This window comes from Sinocyclocheilus rhinocerous, unplaced genomic scaffold (assembly GCF_001515625.1).
Source record: "Sinocyclocheilus rhinocerous isolate Xijiao unplaced genomic scaffold, SAMN03320098_v1.1 scaffold3172, whole genome shotgun sequence".
Classification (NCBI taxonomy): Eukaryota; Metazoa; Chordata; class Actinopteri; order Cypriniformes; family Cyprinidae; genus Sinocyclocheilus; species Sinocyclocheilus rhinocerous.
The window spans coordinates 114207-141613 of record NW_015664027.1 but is presented as its reverse complement, the minus strand read 5'-3'; the positions used below and the strand labels follow the sequence as shown (position 1 = coordinate 141613).

Genomic DNA, 27407 nt, shown 5'->3' with positions numbered 1-27407 from the left:
TACGTGAAATTCCGGAGGGGACGTCGGATGTCGTCGAAAGGTAACTTAATGACGTGTGCCATTAATCGAACTATGTAGGCTATATAACATGTAAAACAGGAACATGAAAGGAATATTCTAAAAGCAACTCATGTAAACACCTTAATCGTAATATTGTCTTATTGAGAATAAGGTAAATAATTAGATTACTGATGTCCATGTAAACGTAGTGAATTAGAGAGTTCTACAATTTAATTCTTATTAGTAACAATTACACCTAGAGAGCTCTACAATTCAGTTTTTACTAGTAAGAATTCCAAGTAGAGCTCTCTAATTCAATTGTTACTAGTAAAAATGCAAATTTTCACAAGACTGTGATGACACATTTTACGGTCATCAGCATCGTAAATCCTCGAAAGTTTTTCATATTTTTATTTTAAAAAAAAGTATCTACATTTATAACACTATTCTTTGTATTATATCACCTTGTGGTGCTCTCCCATTCACTGCTCTTCAAGTTTACCCAACTATGACGACTTCACTTCAGCTGCTGAGAAACCCGGAAATGTGAAAAGGCTCGCTTTTTCAGACCGATGAGCTTTGTAAAAATCGACGCGTTTCAAAAAGGCGGGGCATAGAGGAGAAACAATAATGTACAGTATGTGGAAAATAATGTGTTTTTTTAACTTTAAACCGCATAAACACATTTCATTACACCAAATACACAAAATAATGTTCTTTTTAGCAGCATCATATGACCCCTTTAAGACGAGTAACGCTGGGATTATTTTAAAATAAAACGGCTTGCCATAATCGCTCAGTCAGCGCTATACTACATGGTCTACCAAAACACGTTCATATCCAAAGTACTGTGGCTTTATAGTTTTTGAGTTTTTTTAAATTAAGAAAACTATAGGCAAGAAGGAAAAGTTGGTAAATCTACGATTTATTCTGAACAGGATAAGAGGGTAAAGCGGACCGTTATGTACTAACGTACCTAAAAGTAATTTAAGCCAGTTTCCCAGAGGCCACAAATGACCAACCCCAATCCGGGTTTAGCCTTCCCCTAAAGAATGCGCCACGTTCACTGACTGAATTCCGCGAATTCTCTCATAATAAACAACAAAGCGCAGATGTACATACAATGTAAGTAAGGGATTCATTTCGCAGTGACAGTTTCAGTGATTATAACGATACTTTTGTTTTTTTGAGAGTGCGATAGATCAAAGTTAGTGATAATGTCATTTCTGTACATAATTTATTCGCCGTTTGAATAACCGTGGGAAGGAAACGTTATATAATTATCAATTTCTAATGTTTGAATTAAATTGTAATCACATTAAATACAAATTCAGTCCCATTAAAAATATTTTATTAGCCTACATAACACCCATGTCTGGTTCTTGCCAATAAAGACAGGTTTATGATGTTTGATTTGATTTGGCTGCTTTTAGCCTTACCCTGGAGTTGGTTCACCCCCCGCCTATGGTACCACATGTTCTGAAACTATTTAAATGATCAAATTCAACAAAAGGACAGGTAGACTATGCGTGCACCAGTTATTGTCGACAACAAAACTACGATAGAGCTCGTCCACCTCAGGGAAAGCGCCCCCCTAATGATCGATTTATTTATAAACAGGCGCCAGGTAAGGATGCTATTTACATATACATTACACGGAAATGTCGCACGATAGGAGAGTAAAAATAATTCGGGTTTTTTTGTGTTAGCATTAACTAGACGACTTTGACCATTTGAACTCGTACTGAGATGTTACCAGCGCTGTTGTGAATGAATTCTGACGGAAAATCACAACGACTCATTCTTTTACCTCATAAGTCATGACGTATTCCATCATCAAAATTGTCCTTGACATCTCTTGTCTCCAAGTTGAGTTTAATACAACCACGATGCAATTAAAACAACAACAAAAATTATTTAGACCATAAATATAATTAACATTAAATACTGCGATGCATTTATATCTTTTGCCTCTGGTTGTACAAAAACAAAACAGGTTAAAAAAAAAAAAAACATTTTTTTTTTATGGCGTGTCCCTAAATTATGTGTATATTAAATATGGTAAAATTATGTAAATATTTTTAATACAAATTATCCTTTAAAAAAAACGAAAGATTATGAATTTATTTATGAATATCTTGTTAACCCACTAAAATCATCTTCTTACAAATGACTGTACAAATGGTTGTGATTCCTAGTGTGCTTAGTAGCGTGCAAATGCAATTATTAATATGCAGTTATTAATATGGCCACTAGAGAGAACACAAACCACGATGAATGAACTCGCTGATTGGTTTAAACAGGAAAAGCCATAAGAAGCACTGTCCGGTAACGTGTTTGTGAAGATGAAACTGTTTCGCGGTATATTACCTTTTATTGTCCACACTTATTGAAAAAAAGCCACACCTTTCCCTGTACTTTTGTTGTTGTTGTTGTTGTTGTTTTTTACATTAAAGTTCATTTTAAGAATCAATGCTTAAGGTATTATGTCATAGGTAATTATATTAAAGTAAATGAATGCATAAAAATTAATTAATTAATCAATCAATCAATCAATGTCTAAATAAAAAAGGTCAAGCTCTGAGTGCCTGGCAGGAATTGGCTGGTCGGAAGTAAAGTTTATAAATTAGAGCATATTGTAATAACAGTTAATTTAATTTCTGTCTGTGTCTCAGCAGATAGACAGCTGCTTACATGGCAAAATAAACAGTAGTGAGTTAGATCATGTCACATCTTTAGGTCTGTCTTGCTCCATTGTACTAAAAGATGTACCCTAAGCAAATGGTATGCATTAGCTGTCGGTCTGCTAAGTGAAATCAATACTTCACTAAAACAGTCATTAGCAGACCACAGTGCAAAATATATGTGGATGGAACTAGCCATTATCGTCTTTGCATGAATGGATAAATTGCTTATAGTGTTCTTCTCTATTGCTTTAGTCAGTTATAGACTACAGCATGAAGTTGGCTAGAAATAAAATGGTTGTGTTGACTGCAGGGTTATTTACAGGGAAGTAGGCAGGTTCAAAGGTTAAGTGTCTTTCTAGAGCAGAGGGGGGTAAGGAATGGTGCCACGGTGATCTAAGATCAAGCAGCCTCTGCTGCTGCATCTCCGTTTTCAGTTCCTGAATGAAATTCATCAAGACCAAGTGCAATTAGGAATTCAGTCTTAGTGTAAGAATGAAAAGATAAGGAAAAATGATTGAAGTATAAATGCACAGTGTTGTGTAAACAGTATACAGCTCATAAATGTGTTTGGATGAATAACTGAGGCTGTGGATGTTATGACTTAAGTGCAAGATATAGTATCACACATGCTGCTCACCCATCCATACAAAGTTATTAAATAATCATAGATGGGAGGCCTACAGCATGACCATATGAGCAGACACACATTAGCTAACCATCTAAAACCCGGATGAAAGGCCAGTGTGGCCCCTGGGACAGCAAAAGGCCTTTAACTGAATAGAGGCTGATCGATACAGAATAGTTTCAGATTCAGTGCAAGAGAACAATTGCTAGCCCATTATCTAAAACGGGCTTTATAGTTCTCACATATGAGCAGAATAATATATACATAACATAGGGTATAAATAATTAAATTATATACATTGTTTGTTGGAAGAAAATACATATACATGTACTTTTTCTCAGCAAGGATGCGTTAAATTGATCGAAAGTGACAGTAAAGACTTTTATATTGTTATATATTTTATGTATACATTTTTTGAAATTTCTATTCATCACAGAATTCTGAAAAAATGTATCACACAAAAATGTTAAGCAGCACAACTGTTCTGAACATTAATAATAATAATAAATGTTTCTTGAGCATCAAATCAGCATATTAGAATGATTTCTGAGGGATCATGTGACTCTGCAGACTGGAATGATTTTCAAAGGAAAATAAATGACATTTTAAAATAGAAAAGTGATTTTAATATTGTAATATTTTACTATATATATATTAGGGGTGTAACGGTACACGTATTCCTTGTTCAGTAAACCATTTAAATAAAAAAAAAAAGTTGTTTTTCCCCCTGCTGTACCGAAATCATACCGAACTGTGACGTTAAAACCGAGGTACGTACCGAACTGTCATATTTGTGTACCGTTACACCCCAAATATATATATATATATAGTATAATATTCTGTTAATATATATATATATATATATACACAAAATATAATTTTTTAACTTTTTTTACTGTCTCCACAGTCTCATATGAACTAAATCAAACATGTGGCTACATGTGTCAGTTGTAATAGTTAGATGTGGGAGAAGAATAAGCAAAGCACAAGAGTGCAAGTGAAGCAGAATGGACAGTTTATTGTACCCAGTACAGATTATAAACTCAGCAGTGTAAGGTACACATTGTGAGGGGACAAGGTTAAGCCTGTACAAGTGCAGACAACCCTTCTATGGTGGATGTTGAGACAAGCCCCTCATTCCATGAGAAAAACGGTTATTTCAGAAGCTGCACCTCTCATTTAAAGGCACTGCTCTCGAACCCATCAGGAAAGGGTGTCTGGTAACCACTGGTGTGCAGTCACTGCAACACAGGGATCCATTTAAAACATACATAGAGTATCTGTTACAGGCAGAACTATACAGCTTATACAATAAAATCAAATAAATGCAGACTTTGCAAAAATATATAAGTTCATCTTTTCAAAAAAAAAAGGAAAAGAAAAAGAAAAGAGAGAGAATACAAATGCAGAGAACTCCACAATTTCTTCCTTGTCCAGCATAAAGCGATATGTTAGTGGACAGCTGATCACTGAATATGTCATGCAAAAGGAAGCAGTGGTCTTTCAACAACTTGAGATTGGCGAGGAGTAGCTGACCAGGAAAATTTATTTTTCTTGTACCTTATTGCATGCAAGGCCCTGTTACTCCTGCTTTCCTGGTGCATTAAAATATAGAATAATGCCAAAAAATAATGTAAGAGGCTAAATGTTGTTTGACCTTCACTAACACTAAGCATGGACAAAATCTGACTAGTGCATCCCTTTTGAATGTTGTCAAGTGAGAAAATTATATGAACTCTGTAATTCAAAAGTTGGCTTTTGGGGAAGTGAAAACAAAAATTAAATAGCAACAGGTTTACAGAAATGGGTTAACAGTCCATGAAGTTGACTAAATATACTAACAGTGCCTCTGGTTTAACTTCACATCAACAACCCTTGGGTTAACCAGCATGAAAACAAAAAGTTAATATAAAACCAACACATGGCAAAGGATTCAGAACAAAACCAAACAATACAAAAAGAACATGTTCTGTATTCCTCAGCATGATTAAAGCTGTCCACATTTAGTTCAACAAAAAGTGTTGTATAAAAGCCAGCTTTCTAAAGAGTCTGAAGAAACAAATGGGTCATTTTTCTCCTTGTAAAATAAAGCCCTTTTGACTTCTTGTCTACATGGTTTGGAGGTAAAACAAAATTAATTCGGACCAAGAAGGCAACTATTACATAGTGCTGCATTTAAGGGTTTCTTTCTGTGAGGATGTCTCTTAAGAATTCATTACCAATTTTTCTTTTTAAAAAAAAGCAGATTGTCAAAAACAGAATTGCTACAATTCTCGCAGTGAGATCTGTCAGTCTTTCGGCACCGGTCGGCTCCAGCTCAACCTCTTCTTCTCTGTGGCAGTGACCGTTTGACCGTTTACGAGGAAGGTTTAAGCGTGGGAAACCAGCTTTCTTCACCTCCTTGACACCTTTCTCATGGGCTGAGGCCAGAGAAAATGTGGCTCGCAGATTTCTCCTCATTCTTTTTTTTAATGATTGGGAGGGTTAATCTGGAAGTGGGCAACAGTTCAAAAGGAGTCGAGGCAATAGGGATAGATGTGTTTGTCAGATCAACGGTTCAGGCTCAATACACGTAACCGTCAGGGAAAGGCATCCCAGCAACACACTGCTCGCCACCGTCTACCAAATATGAAGCCCCCTCGTCATAGTGCACCAACGGAAGTGTGTCGTCATCCACTCCGGGCAGGCTGTCAGGGTCTGCTTTAAGGTTGGGCCTCTGGTTGTCTGGGAAGGCCATTGAGAAGAGGGCCTCGGGATCACACACAAATTTGTACACATACCTCTCGCCAGCAACCTGAAAAGAGAAAAGAGCCATTAGATTATCCAAAAAAACAAACAAACAAAAAAAAAAACTTGGTGTTGGAGCAACTAATGTTATTATGAGCAGAGCAAGGAGTAAAAGAAACGGGAACCTGCCTTTACCTTCTGCATGATTCCCTTCTCATAATAGTAACGCAGTGAGCGACTGAGTTTGTCGTAGTTCATGGCCGGTCTGTTCTTCTGGATGCCCCAGCGTCGGGCCACCTGAAAACAGAGATGATTGTCATTTCATTAGCTGTGTTTCAATTTAGTTGGCAATATGCAACAAAGAGAAATTCAATAGAAATATACCATCACTTCCAGTGAAATTGGTTGTAGTCACCAGTAAAGCCACTGTGGCCTCTTTTTTTTTTTTTTCATTAAATAAATTACTTTCGATGTAGAGCACTTAACCGGTCTGGAAAAATATTAACAATTAGTGGCAGATGCCTTTTGTCAGAGCGACAGTGTGTCCGACTATAATCTGGGCAAAGTATTCAGACACATGACTTGCTTATCAAAAAGTCACGTGACTACCGTAGCATCTTCCTTAGCCTCATCTGTAAATGCGTTTTCATTAACGAAATGTCTAAATGTCTTCTTAAAGAGGTGATTCACAGCCGGGCAAGAAGGGCTTTTATTAAAACTTGGTTGCCTATGCAGTTGTAAATTGTAGTTTGAAATCAGTGCTACATGACAAGAGAACAGAAAAAGGGCTGTGGTGTTCCCTTTTCCCGGAGAAGTTAGGGAAACTTCAACACCCATAATGCATAATGAGTTTAAGATGACTGTCTGTGGGTGGGAATATAAAAATGTGGAAGTAAGATCTGTAGCTTTTGTAACTATTGCCCTTAACAAATAAAATCCACCTCAAGCATTTCAAATGTGCAGTTTAGAAGTTTTAGTTGCATTTTAATGTATTTCAATTAGCATTTTTTTCTGTGTTATCTTAAAATTCACACAAAAATACATGAATAAAAACTTGAAAAGCGAGAACATACTGGACTACTGTAAATGGTGTGTGTGACTGAAAGAAAGTGGAAAAAAATGATTGTTGGTGCTCACCTCCTCTGGCTCAATAAGTTTAAACTCCATTCCACGTCCTGTCCAGGCAATGAAATGACCGTTAGCAGGATCATCCAGCAGCGTAACCAGAAACTGCCAAAGCTGGAGGGAGCCGCGACGCTGGTAAGGCGGGCCGTCACGATACACAGAGGGCTCTTGCTTTACCTTCCCTGTCAGGAATAAGAATTACGAGGATTAGAGTTTGCCTGGAGCAGCGTGAACAAGCAGGCCAGAAATTCCAACACAAATGTGGCTAATGTGGACACGGTCTTCATTTCGCACCACCATACTAGCTCTCTCTTCAAAGAAAGGAGTGCCCTGCTGAAACTGTACAATGCAGACTGAGCACTTGACAACTACTGAGATGACCATTCGACCCTTAACTTGTCTTTGATTTGAAACTATACATGACCTGTTGTGAAATCTTACCTTCAAGTCTCTCGGGAACCACACAGGTGTCGTCGAAATACAACTGCTGATCTCTGTCAAATGAGAAGTCTACAGACAGAGGGAAGAAACAAAGACACTGTATGTTAGATTAAGACAGGATAAGATGATTTTAGCATGCTGGAGCTGCTGTCAGGTAGTATATGCTTCAATGGCGATGCCACTTACTCTCATGGTTTTGGTAGAAGCTTGCTGCTCTCCCAAATGAAGACTGACACTTAGGCACTTCTGCAAAATAACGTAATAAAAAGGGAATGAAAAATGAGAAATTACCAATGATAAAGGAGTCAGAAGTTGCTTTAAAATACATGCTATAATTAAAGATAAAATAAAATGAACCTTTAGAAAATTGTTAACTGTTCCCAAGGTTATTATAGGCGACTAAAACAGCAATGTTAAAATAACACTGTCTGCTCCTTAATTCTAATAAAGACAGATTGAACAGAGGTTTTATAGGAGCTCTAAAAAGGCAAGACAATGAACAATAGTCATTCTGGCACTTTTAAAACACTTGATGGAACAGCTGGGCGGTGAATGTCCAGCCTCACACATCTGGTAGCGCTGGCTAAGCTCACATCAACACACCAAAGAAACATGCGGCATTAGCAGTGAGTCACCAAATAGGATTAGCCACCGTGTCGAGATACTGGACCATGACAATCAAGTTTTATCTGTCCTTGTGTGTCCTGGTGATACACCAGGCCACTCCACCCCTTTCCTGTCCTACTTTGAGTAAGCGATCCTCATTGACTGCATCAGATGCATCATCTGTCAGGCTGCTGTATAGATGAAAAGACTCAATTCAGCCGCCCCCATGCAAATGTAATACGTGACGTACAGATTTATAAGAAGGACAGTAAGAGGATTTAGAATTACATCAGTTACCTGCAAACATAAACCTAGAGGGACAGTATAACGCTTGAAAGAGTGTACAAGTCTGAATGTATGGATCACAAACAGGAAGCTCAGCTAAGCAGAGAGGTTTAAGACAGAAGGATGCATAGGGTTACCCGAAGCTCAGAGAGGAAAAGAACAAAATATCCTGATGTGGAATATGTCCCAACCTCCCTCAGATATGATCTCTTAATGCAACCTTTTGAAACTTGTTTAAATGTTTAGGACGAAATATCCGCTTTAAATGACACATTCATCTTTTGATTATTATTTTAATTTATCAGTAGGGCTGTCAATTGTTTAAAATGTTCAAATTCATTATTTACATGCTAATTTATTAATAAAATTAATCAGAATTAATTGCATATGAATATTTCCTGAGAAGCCCCCATAATCAAGATAATTCAAGACATTGTCAACACTAATAATATGACAATAAAATGTCAAGATAATTCAAAGACATTATATATACTGTATTATTATTATTTTATTACAGAACTTACAAACAGGTCAGGGGCCATTTACGCTAAATTACCATGGTAAACTGATAGCCCTGTTTATTAATAATGCTGCACTTAAGGAATGTTTAGGTATGAGGAGCGCAGCTTTCTCAAAATGCCTCTTCTTTGCACGCAAAGGTTCAAGGTGCGCAAATGTGCATGCTTTTGTTTGTATATACCTCACTAAACAACACTAAAAGTCACAGGCCCATGCAAGCACACAAAATACATTCCATGCCCTCACTCAGACAGCTCTCATAAAGCCCAGCCAGATTGTGAACACAATTTTTAAGAAATGGGACTGTCCTCACCAGAGTCAAAGCAGAAGTCTCGTGGCTCTTGCTTGATGGTCATTGGGTGGAAGGCAGCCTGGGATGGGCCCATGTTGGGAACACCTTGCTCAGCGTAGCGGGGGTCTAGGAGCTCCTGTTTGAAGCCCTGAGAAGGCACAGGAACCAAGGGCTCTGACATTTGGCGATGGTAAGGTGGCCTTCCGTCTCTTGGTGAAGTGCTGGGGACCTGTGGCATAAAGTTGGGTCTTCCTTGGGTGTCAGAAGGTGGGAATGGAAGGCAAGGCTCTGAAAGTTGCCGCTGAAACCTAGAATAAAAGACAGTAACATTCAAAAATCAGAAACAGTTTTGGAGTGAATGACACGGTGCACTTTCAGTTAAATTGCTTATGATTCAAGGAAGTCATAAACAGCATTTAAAACTGTTCATCAATGTTTTTGTCATGTGACACAGGATAAATAAAGGAGCAGCTTAGCACTAACACTTTAGAGTTTTCTGCTACTGGCTGTGAATGATGTGCCACACATTATCCGGCAAGGAATTCAGCTACAGGTGGCAAGGCAGGATGCCAGCCAATTTATTCCCATGGGGGTCTTATTATTATAGCCCCCCAGCAGTGATGTACACATTATATTTTTTTTACCTCAAAAATGGGCATGGCTGCAGGGTCATCTGCCATATAATATAATAGATTGTAATATCACTACGAGAATGTATGGGTAGTGATATAATTTTTTTAAATTATAATTTTAAGAAATTAATACTTTTTTTATTCAGAAAGAATGCATAAAAAATTACAGTTAAGATATTTATAATGTTACAAATAAACACTGTTTTTTAAAAATTTCTATCGATCAATGAATTCTGAAAAAAAAAAAATGCATGACAGTTTCCACAAAAACATTAAGCACTGATAATAATGAAATGTTTCTTGAGCACCAAATAAGCATATTAGTGGGATTTCTGAAGGATCGTGTAACACTGAAGACTGAAGATTACTTCCGCTGAAGATTCAGCTTTTTCTTTTCAATAAAAGAAAATATATTAAAATAGAAAACAGTGATTTTAAAATTGTATTTTTTTTTTATACAACATTACCGTTTATTTCTGAGCAAACAAATGCGGCATTGGTGAGCATTTTTCAAAAAAAATAAATGAATAAAACAAATCTTACCAACCCCAAAATTTTCAACGGCAATACAGCATCCCAATAAACGTATACTACATTTGACATTAAATAAAATACAATATATATAATTTATTTATTGATACACATGTAGATAATTTTTACCCTTCATATTCATAGTAAGGCAAGAAAACTATCACTAAAGGTTTAAAGTATTCCACTGAGGTAAAAATATAGTAAATTGAAATATAGTTCAAATGTCCTGAAACCACGCAGAGACTGACCTAGGTTCATTATTGAAGTGAGTGTCACGGTTTAGGGGTGGACAGGGTACTGCAAAAGGTGGGCTCTGGCTGTGGTGAGGGAGTGCCTGCTGGCTGGGGGTGGTCTTGGTCATTGAAGGCTGCCCATGAAGGAGACGCTGCCCTAATGTTGTGTTGGAGATGGGGGGAGGAGTCTGTTCATGCAGGGGACGTGTCCCCAGAGCACTGGTGGGGCCACATGGCGAGACGGGCGTTGAGGGAGGAGTCAATGGCTTGAACCCCGCTGTGGGCTTCCTTTCATAGGCACTGTTTAGAGGAAAATGAAGACAATTAGTCACCATGCTGACAAGAAGATCTCAATGACACTGAGATGGATATCTAAGAAAGTACCTGTAGCTGTAAAGGCACTTCTCTCCATATGGCATGGGACTTCTATCCTGGCTACAGGGGGAGAGCTCTTTGGAGGGACTCAGTTCCCGTTTGATCTTCACCGGTGGTGAACCATGAAACATCACTGTGAGAGAAAAGAGCAGAAGGAGATGTTTCTAATGAAGCAGAGCGTCCAATCGAACACATCAACAGAAGTGCGGTGAAACGCCTCAGAAGGAGGTTCTTCTCCACCATATTTCACGGGTAATGACAATCGACTGCGAGGCATAAAAGCTCTTCGTTCTGCCCATCAGTATCATGGTGCAGAAAAACACATGCAATCAAAGCGCTCTCCTCAGATTTCCATCATAGCCGAGTCAATACTCATGAATCAGTGTGGTCGTAATTCAATGATTGTGAATGATTTTCCTTCCCGCACTGTAACCATTAGCCCCTGAATCTCTGCATCAAGCTCTCATATCCGGCGCCACATAATGGCCAACGCAACTGGATCCACACAAGTCGAGGCAGATAAATCACCCAGACCGTACTTATAAGAAACTAGGTAAAGCATGTGAAAACTCAAAGCATGCGTTAAAGTGTTAGTACACCCAAAAAAGGACCACATCTGATGTGTTCTATATGTGCATTGATTAGTGCATTGATATGTGAATAAAAATAAAGATCTGTGCATTATATATAAAGCAATTATGTCTCTTCAGAAGACTTGGATTAAACGGCTCTATTCATATGGATTACGTTTAGTGTCTCTTAATGAACGTTTTGCGGTTACATTTTTGTGGTGTGAACTTTCAGCGGGAGGACCGAAGTCTCTCAGCTTTAATTAAAAATGTAATTTGTGTTTCAAAGACAACCAAAAGTTAGTAAATGACATGCTCTCTTCCACATAAACTATCAAAAGCAAACTGTCAAAGTGAGAAGATTTTCTGCTCTGTGGTCATAGGGGTTATTGCTAAAGAAGTGGCCGCCACTCATTGATACGGTACTGGGAGAGTGTAGGAGGGCATGGGGTGCCATGTGACGTCCAGATGACCCGTTGATACTGAAAAGACTGTAAGAAAAGTTTGCACTGGAATGCCGCATGAGGAAACCTATGGCTTACATTCAAAAAGTGGCTGATTTTATAAACAGCATGTCACAAACCTTTTCAGTAATGCCACACTGACATGCAAAACTGGACCAAAATGCATGCCCTTGGACACACACCCTGTCTCCTAGCCTCAACATCAGACGAAAACAAAAACAAACTTCAGAGACAAAACGGGGGAAAAATAACATAAAATGCTCCGCCGAGCATTCCTCAAGTATTTCCTTTGGCTTTGATTCCTGCGGCCAGGCTCTAACAAATTGGGTGCGTTTGGACTGGGAACCCTCAATGAAATGAGCTTCAGTGGCTGTGGATTTGGTGGGTTTAGGTAGGCTGTGGGGGGGGAAGCCTTTTCCACTCACCCTTCCCGATGGAATCCGGTCCATTCCAGAGGCTGAACGGAGTGCATGAAACTGTGAAATCTGATTATGAGCTTGGATCATGTGATGCTGATACCAATCGGCTGATTTCACTGAAAAAATAGGTAGTCTCGCTGAGAGGATTCAGGCAAGAATGAAAAGCGGAAAGACCATTTAAGTCCTAATAAATCAAAGCACTATTTGGTTGAGTGTGTGGGGGTCTTACACCACTGACCAAGTTAAAGAGCAAATCAATTTCTTTAAAAGTTAATGCATGCTAAAATATCTAATATGCACTATATTATGAGCTCCATTTGAGAGTATGACTGCTGGCATCTTCAACAACTCAAATCAACGAGATTGTCTGGCCACTCGACACCATCCTTAGTCTAAGATCTCCTTTGTTTCCCATGAAACTTTGGCTTTAAATTTGAGCAAGAGATGAATAATAAACAGCTCCAAGAATTCAGACTCTGCCGTTTTCCCTAGCCCTCCCTGGACTGCATCCAAAGTACACTGCCAAGGAGAATAAATAATACATCTCAAGGTACTCACAGCTCTCCGACTGGAAATCTGGGACAAACTGTTCATCATCGGGCACCTGAGCTGTGGAGAGAGATTGGAGAGCATGAAAGAGTTGCAAACAATGCTCCCTGCTGATAAACAATCTGAGGATCAATGTCAATTTGTCAGACAATGTTTATTTTTGTATTTTTTGTTAATCTAGAAATGAACAGCCATCTCAGTGCCAACTTTTTGGACACTGGCGCAAAGACCAAATTAAATGGCCAGAGTGTCATGAAAAATGAACAGCAGCTGGGACAAAGTGTATCACTTGGAAATTATATATTCCACATGCATATATTATAAGAAATATTCATGAGTCTGAAATTTAATTGTCAGCTGCACGACAAAGCAAAAATGACATGCATGAAATTAAATGTTACAAACCTTCTGCGATCCAGATCTCTTGCAGTTGGCTGAGGTCCTGGAAAAGTTCTGCGGATGACAGGCAAAGACAAGACAGTCTAAAAGCATGAAAAGCCACTATGCTCCAAGTATTTGATAAATGAAAGGCAGCCTTCAACAATCACAGCATCGATCAAACTACTTTGAGCACAAACACTTCTGCTCTCTTGCTGTTAATGTATCTCAATAATCAGATCTGTCTGCCAAGCATGCATTAGTCATGTTCATTAGGTTGAAATTACCCTCTGTGTCCTGAGCGAGTTCAGTCTCCACTAACTTTCTTTTTCTGTCATTAACTGCTCGGCTATACGGTTCCTCCACTTGTAATGACTTTTGCTGTGGAAAAACACTTTGGTCAGTGTTGCCTAATTTAATGTTGAAAAACAAAACACCATTAGCTTCACGCATCTACTGAAAAGTAGAAATTTACTCACATTCGGTGGGACCATAAATGGTACTTGCTGGTCATAAAACCTGTCCATGTCACCTGGGTCTTCAAAGAGGCTCCCAGAAAAGGGTCTTCGCTTAAAAGCGATTGTTATATTGACCTCTTTGGGTCTTCTGTTTTATCTAAAGAAGAAGAAAAAAATAGATGAATCACACAGTAGATCTACTGGACAGTCAAGTGTGTCCCACATCAAAACACCAAGCCCTGCATAGAGGCTAACAAAACCCTCAGATCCATCTGATCCTGTGTATTCATCCTCCCCTTCTCTCTCCGTTACCCATCACAGCATCGCTCCTGACAGAGCATATGAGTAAAGACAGACAGGCAGAGAAAGAGAGAGAGAGAGCTGCGTAATGCAATCCACAGTAGAGATGAACTTAAACCTTACATAAGCAAAGCCAACCATCTGTGCCTCTGATTAGACTATGAAAAGAATCATGAACATATTAAGATAAACTGAGGAAAATGGAAAGCATACATTATAAGTGATATCCCACTTATATAAATAGTCCATGAATAAACAATAAAAAATTGAATTGTTGGCCAAGCATCTATTCTGAGGAACACTGGATACTAACTTACTGGATCAACTGCACAGTTGGAAGGGGAGACTGTGAGGACGATGCCAGCATTTCTTGTGATGCTTCTCCACAAAACAACAATTCTTTACTTGATACTTTCAATGTATTTTTTTTGTTTTGTTTCTAGTGTAATTATATATGATTTTATTATTGTTTATTTTTGAAGGTATTTATTGCATTTTTATTATGCTGACCTATCTTGTGAAGCTTAATTGTTAAATAAAAAATAAATTTAAACATGTTACTGTTACACTTTATGATGTGTGTGAGTGTGTATGCATACACACACCTCATAAAAATAACATTATTTTTATTGTATCATTCTGTTTTTATTATTTATTAATATCGACATGCACACCTACAAAATCGTACTAGATGAGAAACTATGTAAATCTAACTAACATATAAAATAAATATTAATGCATTTTAAAATGCCAACAACTTCCACGAGCCAATAAACGACCGGAAAACCTGAGCGGCTTTAAGCGTTCAGGTAACGTATAAATGCAGTTTACACGTAGAATGAACGATACTTAAATCCACAGCTTTGTTAACGTTACTCCAAAAACGTGTGAACAATAAAAAATAAATAAGAATCAACTAAAAAAAAAACACACACACACACAAAATAATGACCAATAATGCTAGTCAGCAACAAAAAATTACTTGAAGTCCCTAGCACATTTTTTTTCTTTTAGAATAAAGAGACTTTTCCAAATACATCATGCATTTTCTGTATTATTATGGGGAAACAAATCTACCCTTAAATTAAATGCTTCAAGTAAATATAAGACTGAACAGGGGTGAGGACCTCCTCCCTCTCTGAGCCCCCTGACGGCCTCTTGTTTTTCTCAATGAAGTGAAACTCGATCCGTGAAGGGGGGAAAGAGAGACCTCCATTCACAAAACCCCACACTGTTCAGGCTGCACCGACCTCAACTAAATGTCAGTAATGCTGAACGCACAAGCTTCTGTAACGACTGCAACGGCGCAAAATATGATATGAAAAACTTCATGCATTAAAATGGTTGCCAAACATTTAGAATAGTACTTTTCAGTTTGTGAATAGAAAAATTGTCTGTGGTTAACATTACTTGAAAAGACTGCTCTACAAAATAAACTGTCAGAAAATTAATTAGTAAAAATCTAAAATAAAAAATGTTAAAATAGGCAATACAACAAATCTATTAGATTCTATTATTTAATAATAATATATCATACTGATGATAAGTTTATTATTATTGCTGTTATTTTATTATTAAATAAAAGTTTTTATTATTATTCTAATTTGTTGTTGAATAAAACAAGTATTGCTAACCATGCACAAACATTAATTTTACTCAAAGTAAAAAAAAAGAGTATTATTATTATTATATCTGCTACACAATGAACTGCACAATCTTGTGATGTGCAAGGGATTTACAATGTATTATTGTGGTCAAGGCCAGATGTCCTAGATTCTATATTTAACAAAGCGGTTTCTGTGAAAAAGAGAGGGAGAGAAATCCTGCGTCAAGTGTGAGGAGGATAATCTTCAAAATCTTTCTGGCTTTCGAGCAGAGCCCACTTTCACAGGAGGACAATGATAGCATGAACAAGATGTGCAGTATGCAGTTACTGGTGTCATTGTTGCTCCTGCTTGACGCTGCTAAAGCTGGGCTTTTCAGCTCTGCCGAGCTGTCAGGGTCTCCTTTTTATAGCACCTTTCACTAATGTGGTGGGATGTGGGAAGGGGGTGACCAAGAGCATATTGTATTTCCACTATTCTGCTTCCTAAATTCTGAGTGGTGGAGACACAGGCATCCGCAGGACACGTCTCTTTGATATCTTACATTTTTTTTAGGGACAAATATTGAAATGATCCGCTATCACTCACTCTGATAATGAGAAGAGATGCCCATGACTGGGTCATTGTGACAGTTCTGGCAGCCTGCCCTTCTCTGGAAATGTGGGCTAATCCATGGAAGGAGAGGTACAGCACATGACAATAGAGTTAAATGAGGGGTGACAGACAGAGCAGCAAATCTGATCCCTACACCGGTATCATATATGACACAGAAAAATCTAAACTTTTAAACCTTGTTATTGTATGTAATCCATGTTATATGATTGGCATGTGCTGAATAACTGAATACACCATTAAAACACTGTAAAATCAGCTTGGTACAGACAGTTAATGAAGTGGAATGAAGGTTAACGCAGCCTCAGGCCACTTGTGCTCTCCCAAAGAGAGACATGATGGGACTTGATGACTATTAATAGTTCATGGAGAGATCATTCCTGCTTCAGTGTCTTTGCACACCAAAGACACGTAGGCTTCGCCCCAGCTCACAGCTTGTTGTGTCATCCGCATTTTTCTTCTAACAGGGCTGTATTTACAAGTGCAGAGGCCACAGAGCTGCCTGATTAAAACAGTCATACAGCCTCACACGACAACCATCTGGTACTGTAAATGACACTGCAAGTGTTGTGATATTATGAATTATCCATGAACATATATTTTCCCATTGATAAGATGTCCTCTTTCTATTTATTTCTAAAGTGTTGCAATGTGTGATACCCCGCTAGTGAAGGGAGTCTTTTTTAGGAATATTCTGTGTTCATTAAAAGTTGAGGGACGAAAGCATTTGCGGCATAATTTTGAGTTTAACTTGTAGTGAAGCTGGATCATTTCTTTAATTCATTTCATGAAACCTGCAGGATTTAATGTTTGGTTATATCACAATAACAGCTTGTATCTGGGGCAATACCTTCCAAAGGCGCACCTATGTACCAAATCAAAATCTAAAGGGTGCATATTATTAGCACCTTTTGAGCATACTCAATTTTGCCCCTAAAAGGTACAATCGTCTTGAGTCTAGAGGAGTCCACAAAACCTCATTACAGATTCTCACTTCAGTGTGCAGGGTCAGCAGTGATGTGGCATACAGTATAATGGGTACAGTATAACACACCCATTACTTTGGAAAGATTGAATTAAAAAATCTGCCAATGTTCTTGCCAAAAATCTTGCAGTTGCAATCATGACTGAAGGTGTTGTCTGAGAGATGGAAGCAAGTGTGAAAGTGCGCTGACATGAGGACTGAACTGTGTGGATCTTAAGTACAGCGCTAAAAGCTCACAGTATTTCCCCCGAGTGCCTCATATCATCAGCACAGGAGCACCGAAATCTGTGATTTATTGTGTGAACTGAAATTCAATCACGTTAAGTAGAGGATTGTGTCAGGCGCCTTTGCCAGATGTGAGTAACCATCCCAGCCGAGCCACCCAATGACCCACACCAGACGCAAAGCTTCAGTCTCTCCATTTATTCAATAAAACTCTTCTGTCCATTAACATGGATGCCAACAGCTTACAAGAACCAGAGTAACAGAGTCTAAGAGGGTCTTTCAAGGGCACGACTCACCCTTTAACCCCATCTCAGTCTGCAGGACTCCTGTCCTTGAACCTTGTTGCCTACCACACAGATGGACTGCTACAAACCACACTAACCCTAAAGGCAGGAATAAGACAGTGAGTTAAACACACATGTAGAACATCACATTCAGGGTTGATATGGGCTCTACTGCATCAGTGGCGCTCATCTGACCCAGCTAAGAATGGAGCTACACTGAGATAAGCCATACTGTCTCTTCATATTTGAGTCCAGGATTCTGGTTCACCATCCTTAAAAATCTTTCCTGATTTGGTCTGAAGATGCCAGGGTTGGGCAAAATTCAGAACTGAAAAAAATGAATAAATAAATAAGTCTCCCTTTCAACTCACGAGTTTGAATTGAAATAGAATTGCCCACGCCCTACACGAATTTGGGATGACAGGAAGAGGAATGTACTGAATTGTAACTCAAAGAAATTCAACAGGCAATGCATCCTTCCTTCCATCCATCGTTCTCTCGGTCCGGGAGGCCCAAAAAACCCTCAAACTTCACGAGGTCTCTGCAAAACTTTCAAAAAAGGCTGTCAAGCTGCAGAGTTATTCTAGTTATACATTACAATTATATGAACTTCTTTGAATTACAGTTCATTTTTAATTCAAAACCTCAAGTTCAGAATTTAAAAAGCATTCTTAATTAAATTCTGAATAGAGCACAACCCTGCAAGAGGCAGAACGGTTTTGACAGATAGAATCGTATTGTTGTTATATGTTAAAAGAGACAGTGATGGGTAGATTTTAGGACAGCTACAAATAATAGATAAAAGCCGCCTAGTCCACAAATGAAGACATATGTGGTGTCAGAGACATCATGGAGCTCATTTGTGATGTGCAGGACATCGCTCTATCACCACTTTTCTCTGAGAGCAAGTAGGCGGGTACGATGACACTAACAAAAATGAGTTATTGCAACACGGCAAAACAGATGTTGACCTCTCGTTTTATTCCCCCTATTTTGTTCCTTCATTTGGGTTCTTTTCTTAGTGACTTGTATTGCAAAAGTCTTTGCTCCAGGCAAAATGCTATTTTGTATTGGTAAGTTAAGGCTATCAGTTATTCACAGAAATGACACAGGAGGTGACATCAGTACGATTTAGAAATGAAACGTGACGTGAATGAAAATGAAACGTTTCCCAAACGTGACATTCCTCAGTTACCCATCGATCAGCATACATTGGTGCCAAACCTCAGTCTACAAAGCCTAGTCCACAAATGAAGACATATGTGGTGTCAGAGACATCATGGAGCTCATTTGTGATGTGCAGGACATCGCTCTATCACCACTTTTCTCTGAGAGCAAGTAGGCGGGTACGATGACACTAACAAAAATGAGTTATTGCAACACGGCAAAACAGATGTTGACCTCTCGTTTTATTCCCCCTATTTTGTTCCTTCATTTGGGTTCTTTTCTTAGTGACTTGTATTGCAAAAGTCTTTGCTCCAGGCAAAATGCTATTTTGTATTGGTAAGTTAAGGCTATCAGTTATTCACAGAAATGACACAGGAGGTGACATCAGTACGATTTAGAAATGACATTTCCCAAACGTGACATTCCTCAGTTACCCATTGATCAGCATACATTGGTGCCAAACCTCAGTCTACAAAATACAAAACAGAACAAAGAACATCCACAGAGGTACTTGTACAATGAACATGCTACTAACTGATTGAGGAAAAGTTCAGTAGATAGATACAAGGGGCCTGGATAGGGTCCAAAAATATAATCATGTGAAACTAATAAAGTAGCAACAATCCGCGTGGTCTCTCTTCAAGCAGACATCTTTGTCTTCTTTGTTTCAATAGGCATGCGGTGGTTAAACTTTAGAGAAAATATAAACAATTTCTATATGTACATGACTGTTTAAAATCATTCTAAACTGTAAAATGAAAAGTAGTTGTAAACATGCACTTGTAACCAAACCGCCAGACTGTCACGCAGGATAAACCATCTGTCCAATGACCACAGAAACAATGGGGCTCTTTTAGCCAAATCCACCATTAACTTCTATGATAAACCGACCCACTGGCTGGAGGTGATGGTTCTGTGGAGGTCTGTTCTGTGGTCATATGGAGAGATTAGCATTTTTAGGACACTGGCGTAGCTTCTGCGGTTCAGTGTTCTTTAAAGGGAACATTAACCTGCGCTCAGTTTCCAAAGCCGACACATGAACTTTAAGTCAATCTGACCCCAGTTCTGTGTATTGGTGAAATGTATATACAGTTCCAACACCCTATGGCACACTGCGAAAGCATCTGATGATCACTGCATGTTGATCTATATCAGGAACATCTGCCTGATGGCTACAGTCAATCATGTGACCCATTAGGTATCACTGCTAATCTCTGATACTATATTAAGATATACCTTTAAACACATTCATATATATGCACACAAGGCTCTTGGATTATACAAATACTGATACATAGTGGGCATCTTTAAATTAAATACTCTTTACGGGCCTTCTCCGAAGGGCTAAAAGATTACAAAGCTCACTTTTTGGATCTTGAAGTCACTGTTGTTGACGGCAACTGTAAGTAACTTCTGTTTTCTGCATTCATCTAGGCCTCTTTCAAACCCGTTTGACTGTCGACCTGAAATTGCGAGCTGATGTTTTCATGCTGCAATTAGGAATAGTGTTTCATGCCCTGAAATAGGAAGCTAAATTTAGGCTCCGTCCATGCAGCAGTAAATCAAACCCCACTGCAGTAGCTTGTTGTGACAGACGGGGACCAGAGGATTCAGTGTTAATACCAGCGCTGGCTCGATTTGAGCCCACCTCTGAATGGAGACTTTGGTTTTTTTCAGAAATGTGTAGCATATTTTTCCTTAAACTATTATTTCTGTAACAAAATATAATATTTAATTTGTTAACATTGGTTAATGCATCAATGAACAATTAATATTTTACAGGATTTATTACTACTGGTCAATGTTAATAATGTATGCAATATATTCATAGATTTTCAGGTTGTATTAATGAATATTGTTTAGCATAATATGAATATAAATGAATTGACAATGAACAATAGCATAAATTTATGGGGTGGAATTGAACTTGGACCAAGCAATTGAGTTTATAAATTAAGGTTAATCTAGATTATTAAAGGCTGTAAATATATTTTCAGTGTTAGCTGTCGACATCTAATACATTAACAAATGTTAACAAATTGATCCTTGTCTTAAAGTTTTACCATTATGTCCTTATTGTTATATAAAAAAATTATTAAAATCGTACTTTGCTGATAAAATGCTTAAAACAGCCTAAACTGGTTTGATGGTCTTAGCTGGTGTAAGGCCTGTTCACACCAAGACGAAAATTCAGTGTGATAAACATTTTAATTTGAATGAACAGCTATTAATGCTTCTGCTCAGATTTAGACAAACATTCACACAGATTTTTTTTTTTTACAGAAATGTCCAACACAAGAAAACCAGCCAACCAATACGATTCACACTTTTTGGTCACATGCCCTGAGTCGCTGCTGTTACATAAAACTCATTTTCTGTAAGCGCCACCTACTGTCATAAAGTTAAGTTGCATTTTTCATTCAGTCATTCTTCCATTTTTCACATTGGTCTGAACAGACAAAGAAATCACATGCGAAAACTGGACCGAATTTCCATGCCGTACGTTCATGTTGGTGTGAAAAGGCCATTACGATGGTCTTCAGCTGGTCTAGCTGGGTAACCTGCAAGTCTCCCAGCCTGACCAGCTGAAAAGTGCCCAAAACCCTCTGAAACTAGCCAGCAGACCAGCATAGCCAGCATAGGCTGGTGTAAGATGTTTTTAATCGACAGGGAAAATCACACAGAATCTACTCCCAAACTTAATGGCACGCTATTTTGATTTGGCTTAAAAAATAAGATAAAATCATCAAATAATTGCACAGATTGCCACATTGCTATGATATAAATGCTAATTGGTCAAACTCTTTTAGTCCACTGATTCTCTAAACTCCTTGCATTTTTGAAAGACCTTAGGTCCATTCTCCATACTGAACGCTAGCATTGTTGTTTTAGAGGGCAGTATGGGAATAAATGAACATCCAGCTAACTGTAACAAAACTTGCACTGGTCAGTTTTGTGGCCTGAGGGTGAACACCAGAACTGCCCAGAGCAAACAACAGAAGCTGAAATGTTTCATCTCATTCAGGCCAGTCTGACCTATCTCTATCAGCAGACCCCCATAAACATCTTATAATCTTATCATAATGGATGAGTATGCTGCTTCATCTCTTTAGTGATGGCATGTTGCAGGGCCTTGGAGAGGCACTGGAATGAGTGCTTTGCATGCACTGATGTATAATTCAGTGAGCTCCTTTAGGAGGAAAGTTTGTTCCCGGGCCCAGTGACGTCCATATGTGCACCACCAACTCTCATGCGAAGAACATTATCATGCCAGGGTGTCTCTTGCTCTCCTTCTCTTTTCACTTGAACACACTTCTTTTCCCTTTATTGGGCGAGTCTCTTCACTTCTGGTCCTCCCTCTCTTTTTCTCTTTGAAATTGGCAGTATCTTCTGATGAGCCGTCTCAAGAGGAGGGAGAGGGCACACAGTGTGATCCCAAGGCAGTGGCCTACTGGTAGGGGGGATTTACTTGGAATTGAGTCATAGCTTACAGGTCACAAGCCTGTGATAAGACGTTCTGGATGATAAGACACAGGAAGTGGTCATGACACTCAGAGAGGGTCCGTTCAACTGGTTCAGCCTATGAACATCTGAATGTGTTGGGAGATGGAGTCCATTAGAGGCCCATTACAGTGTTGTATTTGTATTGATTTGTCTCACAAAAGTGATTGAAAGGTTTCTTCTCTTTGGCTGCCACCTGCCAAAGACGAAGAATTAGCTGAGGAAGGTGGAGATGTTTGAGTGTGTTTGTATGATTGTAGAAGAGTGGTTGAATTTTGGAGTCCCACATCTAGTCCCGACTTCTGTTGCGCTTTTTGAAGAAGAAGAATGTTTTCTGTGGTGGTCCCAGCAGCATGGGAACTTGGTTCTTATGCGTGGTCCGTATCTGCAGGAAAGAAGGCAAGATTATTCTCTGAAGACAACCAAATCTGAACAGTTGGTTAAATCCTTCTGCTTGTTAATTACTCACTGTTTTAAGCAGTTGTCTCGCTCACATTCAGCAAATGAGCTGACAGAAGTCACACATGTCCAGATTAACAGGCACAAATTTGAGAAAGTGAGAGCTGACCTTGAAACTGAAATAACATCCCATGTTCCCCTCTGCACAGTTGGGCAAATTAGAGAGGACTAAAAGCACAGCGGCACACTTTTTATAGAGCTTGCACTGATAGAGATGTATATATAGCGGAGGACATTGTGTTGGCGCTATGTGCAGATGGAAAGCTGCATGTTTATTCCCCTCTCTTAATGACATAATCAGTCAATGGCAGGGTGTGACATGACAGTGTTTTAATTAACAGTCTGCTTGCTGGGATGGGTGAATGTACAAAGCTGCAACAGACCGGAGGAGGCAATTTTCTGAGATGGAGAAAAGGTCCTGCTCTATCATTGAGCATTGGGTGTATCTGACTTCACATTACCTCACATTGGGAACTTTAAAAGCAGAGAATATGGTTTTTATTTAGAATCTTTTGCCACTCGGATGTAGTAATGCAGAGTTATTCTGTTGCAGCTCCACAGAACCAACAAGTACTTGCAAACAAAAAACCAAAACAAAACAAAAATCATCTTGAATGCAGTGTAATTTATTTGAGATAAAAGCATAAAAGAAAATGTAAATTGAAAAATACCAAAAAGCTGATTTGAAGTTTTATCGCCCATGTCTGTGTTATAACTCAACGTGTCAGAAAATGTGCACAAACCACTAGGCCAGGGGTAGGCAAGTTCGGTCCTAGAGAGCTGCAGCCCTGGAGAGTTCAGCTCCAACCCTAATCAAACACACCTGAACAAGCTAATCATTGTCTTCAGGATTACTAAGGCTATAGGCAGGTGAGTTTTGTTTTCAGGGTTGGAGCTGAACTCTGCAGGACTGCGGCTCTCTAGGACCGAACTTGCCTACCCCTGCACTAGGCCAAGACTCCAACATATTTTTAAATTCAACTTTTGGTTTTGGACCAGAGTCCGTTTTACATAATATTTTGGGTTGTTTGGCTCAAAACTCCACTTGGACTATGTTCAGGTTAGAGTTGTGCAATTAATGATGTATCATGACCTAATTGTATTGTGGGTCGGACTCAAATGTACAGACCTTTGGCGTGGAATCAAACTCAGGTTTGAACCAAGCAATTGAGTTGTAGGTGAAATCAGCCTAATAGGCTGTTCACACCAAGCACGATAACTATAAAGATAACGATAAAGATATAGTTCTAAAAATCGTTCTCAATATTAAAGAATAGCATAGTTCACACCACAACTATAACGATAACGATACAGAGGAACGATATCATTGTGATCGCTTTCAAAACTATTTTTTTCCAGCTGATGAACGATAAAACACTGACAGTCAATCAGAATCCATCCTGCTGTAACGAGCTCAAGAATTTAAAGTGGCGGATGCATGTGCGCTTAGAATAAACAGACGATATCATTCGCTGGTGTGGACGCTAATATCATTATCTTTATAGTTATCGTTCTTGGTGTGAATGGGGCTTAAAGGTGCAGTCACATTAGTGAAATGTCTTGTCTTGTTTAATTACAGTGTTGGACACATTGGCTGGTATGGTCATGAAAAAGTCTGTTTAAGATATTCACAATTTTTTTTAAAAATAAAAGCAAAATCAAATGAGCTGACCGTGCATGGAGGCTGCATCCACGGTTCCCCATCAATCTGCATGGGCAGGAGCCGGGACGTCCTGTGGACATAGAGACAAGGACAGAGAAAAAAGACAGAGCTGTTACGGGTCAGGTCACTGACCAGGCAGATCGCGGGCACGAGGCTCCTATACAACACTTTTCCTGCACGGCTCTGAACACTGTGCTCTTTGTTCCCACAGCCCCGTTCCCAGCCAAGCCCCTTACTCTCTAAACTAACACACTCACTCAGTTCAGAACCTCCATTCCCACATACACACAGTTACAAAAAGTTACTTTAGTCTTTTCAGCAGGGCCACTACAAGTTAAAGCAACACAGTATGGGAGAATGACAATGATGAATGCGCTATTAATGCCTATTACGGAAAGTATTAGGTCATGGGCAGAACGGCCCCGTGTATAGGTGAGGAAACATCAGCGAAAATTGTGAATAACCACCTCGCTTCCATTCAGAACTAACTGTTAAGGTCATTATGAGTGTTTAAGTGAAGCAGGCCAAGGCAACACAAACTTGTGAACTAGCACCTCAGAAGTGTTAAGTCTCCACCGGTTCATTAGCATACGTCAGGAGTGTGTGTGTGTGTGTGTGTTTAGACATGCTACAAACATCATTATTCATAAGTACGAGCGGCTCCAGAATGTTAGAGCTGTTGGCAAAGCGAGTGACAGCAGGTCAAAGGTCTGATTTACTAGCTGCACTGGCCAAGAGAGGATGTCCTGCTGAGGGGGATGGGGAAGAGAGATGTTTCAGAGCCATGGACACAAATAATCAGAGTGTTTGTCTATGAGTTGAACAAATACTGAACTTTTAGTCAATGTGAATGTGGACAGGCATGAACTGCTGACCTGATGGTGACACTAGAACACTGTGCAAGGCGCCGCCCAGCGCTCTTGAGACCTGTGTAGATCTGACCCATCTCGATGGCTCCCTCCAAACCCACCACCTCCAGGAGCTGATCACTCAGATCTGTTTTGCCAGAGAAGAAGATACAAATGTTTATGTTTCATTTAAGTATCAACTTTTTCTCAAATGCTTTTCCCCCTAAAATTCCCAAGGAGAACTGAAGGGAGAAGACATTGTTTATTATTAGTTAAATTGGATGGCATGGCTCAGATCATTTGGTCTTGTAAGAACCTGATGACAAATTCATCATAAAATCGTTTGATTGCATATTTTGTGAGCAGTTTGTGATATTAAATGTAAAGTTCATCCAAAAATTAAAATTCTGTCATAATGTACTCACCCTTATGCCATTTCAAAATGGTTTTATCTATTCACATACAAACACTGAGGGACAAAAATCTCTAAGGTTTAATTAAAAATGTCTTCATTTGCATGTCAAAGATGAACAAAAGTCATACAGGTGTGGAACGACATGAGGGTGAGATAAATCATGACAGAATTTCCATTTTTGGGTAACTAACACTTTAAGACCTCTTCAGAAACTCCAAAAGAGAAACATGCTGAGAATACTGGGGGACTGAACAATATGATAACCATAAGATATAGGGAAAAAGTTTCCATTAATTCTCAATGCTCTCTCATTGCTGTCTAGGATAAACAATTGCGATAAAAGAGAGATACTATTTTTTTCTTTGGTAAAGGTGAATCTAAATTGCATTTTTAAAAAGCATATCAATAGCAAACTCTACACAATGGGAAAGTAAAATCAAATTCAGTTTGTAGTATGAGGAAAAAAATGAGCAAATAACTACAGGGGAAAAGGCACTGAGCTCAGTGGTTAAGCCTACTAGTAGACTAAGCTTTAGTAAATGCTTGTGGAACATTGTTATCCCTTTACCCACTCATTAACTTTCTCTCGCTCACACACAACAGGGTCATGGCAGCAAGTCTCCCATCCACACACACACACACACACACTGGTGAAATTACTATATGCCTGTTGCAGAGTAGGAGAATCAGGCCTACTAAATGAGTGATTTATAAAAGCCTCTTTATTTCAAAAAAGCCTAATGGTTAGAGAGTCGGACTCGTAACCCAAAGGTTGCGGGTTCGAGTCTCGTACCGGCAGGGATTGTAGGTGGGGGGAGTGAATGTACAGCGCTCTCTTCCACCTTCAATACCACGACTGAGGTGCCCTTGAGCAAGGCACCGAACCCCAACTGCTCCCCGGGCGCCGCAGCATAAATGGCTGCCCACTGCTCCGGGTGTGTGTTCACGGTGTGTGTGTGTTCACTGCTGTGTGTGTGCACTTTGGATGGGATAAATGCAGAGCACTAATTCCAAGTATGGGTCACCATACTTGGCCACATGTCACGTCACGTCACGTTACATGAAGAAGAGGGTATTACATGAAACTTTATCTCAAGAGTGTGAATGCAGCATCTAGAGCTGATAATGGAACACACAGATCCAGTGCTATTTTAGTATTATTTATATACTATTATTTTTAAAAATATATTTTCAGTTCTCATTTATTTATATATTTTTAGTAATTTTATGTGCTTTTGTCATTTTCATCCAATATTTTATTTTATTTTGGCTTTAATTCAATTTACAAAAATGTTGTTAATAGTAATAGTTTTAAATAGAACCCAAGTACCTCAGAGTCATTTCTTTAAAGATTCCTGGAAAAACTGTTGACAGTATTTAGAGTTCTTGCAGTAACATTTGGGTTTCATTGTCACCAGCATTACCCATC

General features: G+C 38.9%; 2 protein-coding genes across 4 annotated transcripts in view; both read right to left on the bottom strand.

The window, feature by feature from the left end:
- Positions 1–4310: 4310 nt before the first annotated feature.
- Positions 4311–14246, bottom strand: LOC107729410 (ETS translocation variant 5-like). The gene is made up of 12 exons (XM_016539897.1): positions 13937–14246; positions 13745–13838; positions 13485–13532; positions 13089–13139; positions 11088–11211; positions 10719–11003; positions 9329–9615; positions 7792–7851; positions 7606–7674; positions 7177–7346; positions 6235–6336; positions 4311–6106 (listed from the first exon to the last, which is right to left on the bottom strand). Exons 1-12 carry the CDS (start codon positions 13982–13984, stop codon positions 5876–5878), a joined length of 1569 nt encoding a protein of 522 aa, XP_016395383.1. The 5' UTR covers positions 13985–14246; the 3' UTR covers positions 4311–5875.
- A 4670-nt stretch (positions 14247–18916) lies between these two features.
- LOC107729411 (diacylglycerol kinase beta-like) overlaps positions 18917–27407 on the bottom strand; it is a 110952-nt gene continuing 102461 nt past the window's right edge. For 2 of the 3 annotated variants that reach the window (XM_016539899.1, XM_016539900.1), the window contains exons 24-26: positions 25591–25711; positions 24725–24785; positions 19347–22978 (exon numbers count right to left, since the gene is read on the bottom strand). In XM_016539899.1, the coding sequence (XP_016395385.1) occupies positions 22883–22978; positions 24725–24785; positions 25591–25711 (278 nt within the window). In that variant the 3' untranslated portion in view covers positions 19347–22882. Of the gene's footprint in view, positions 19150–19346; positions 22979–24724; positions 24786–25590; positions 25712–27407 lie in introns of those variants that run through there. The other variant, XR_001638576.1, reaches the window with a different exon arrangement.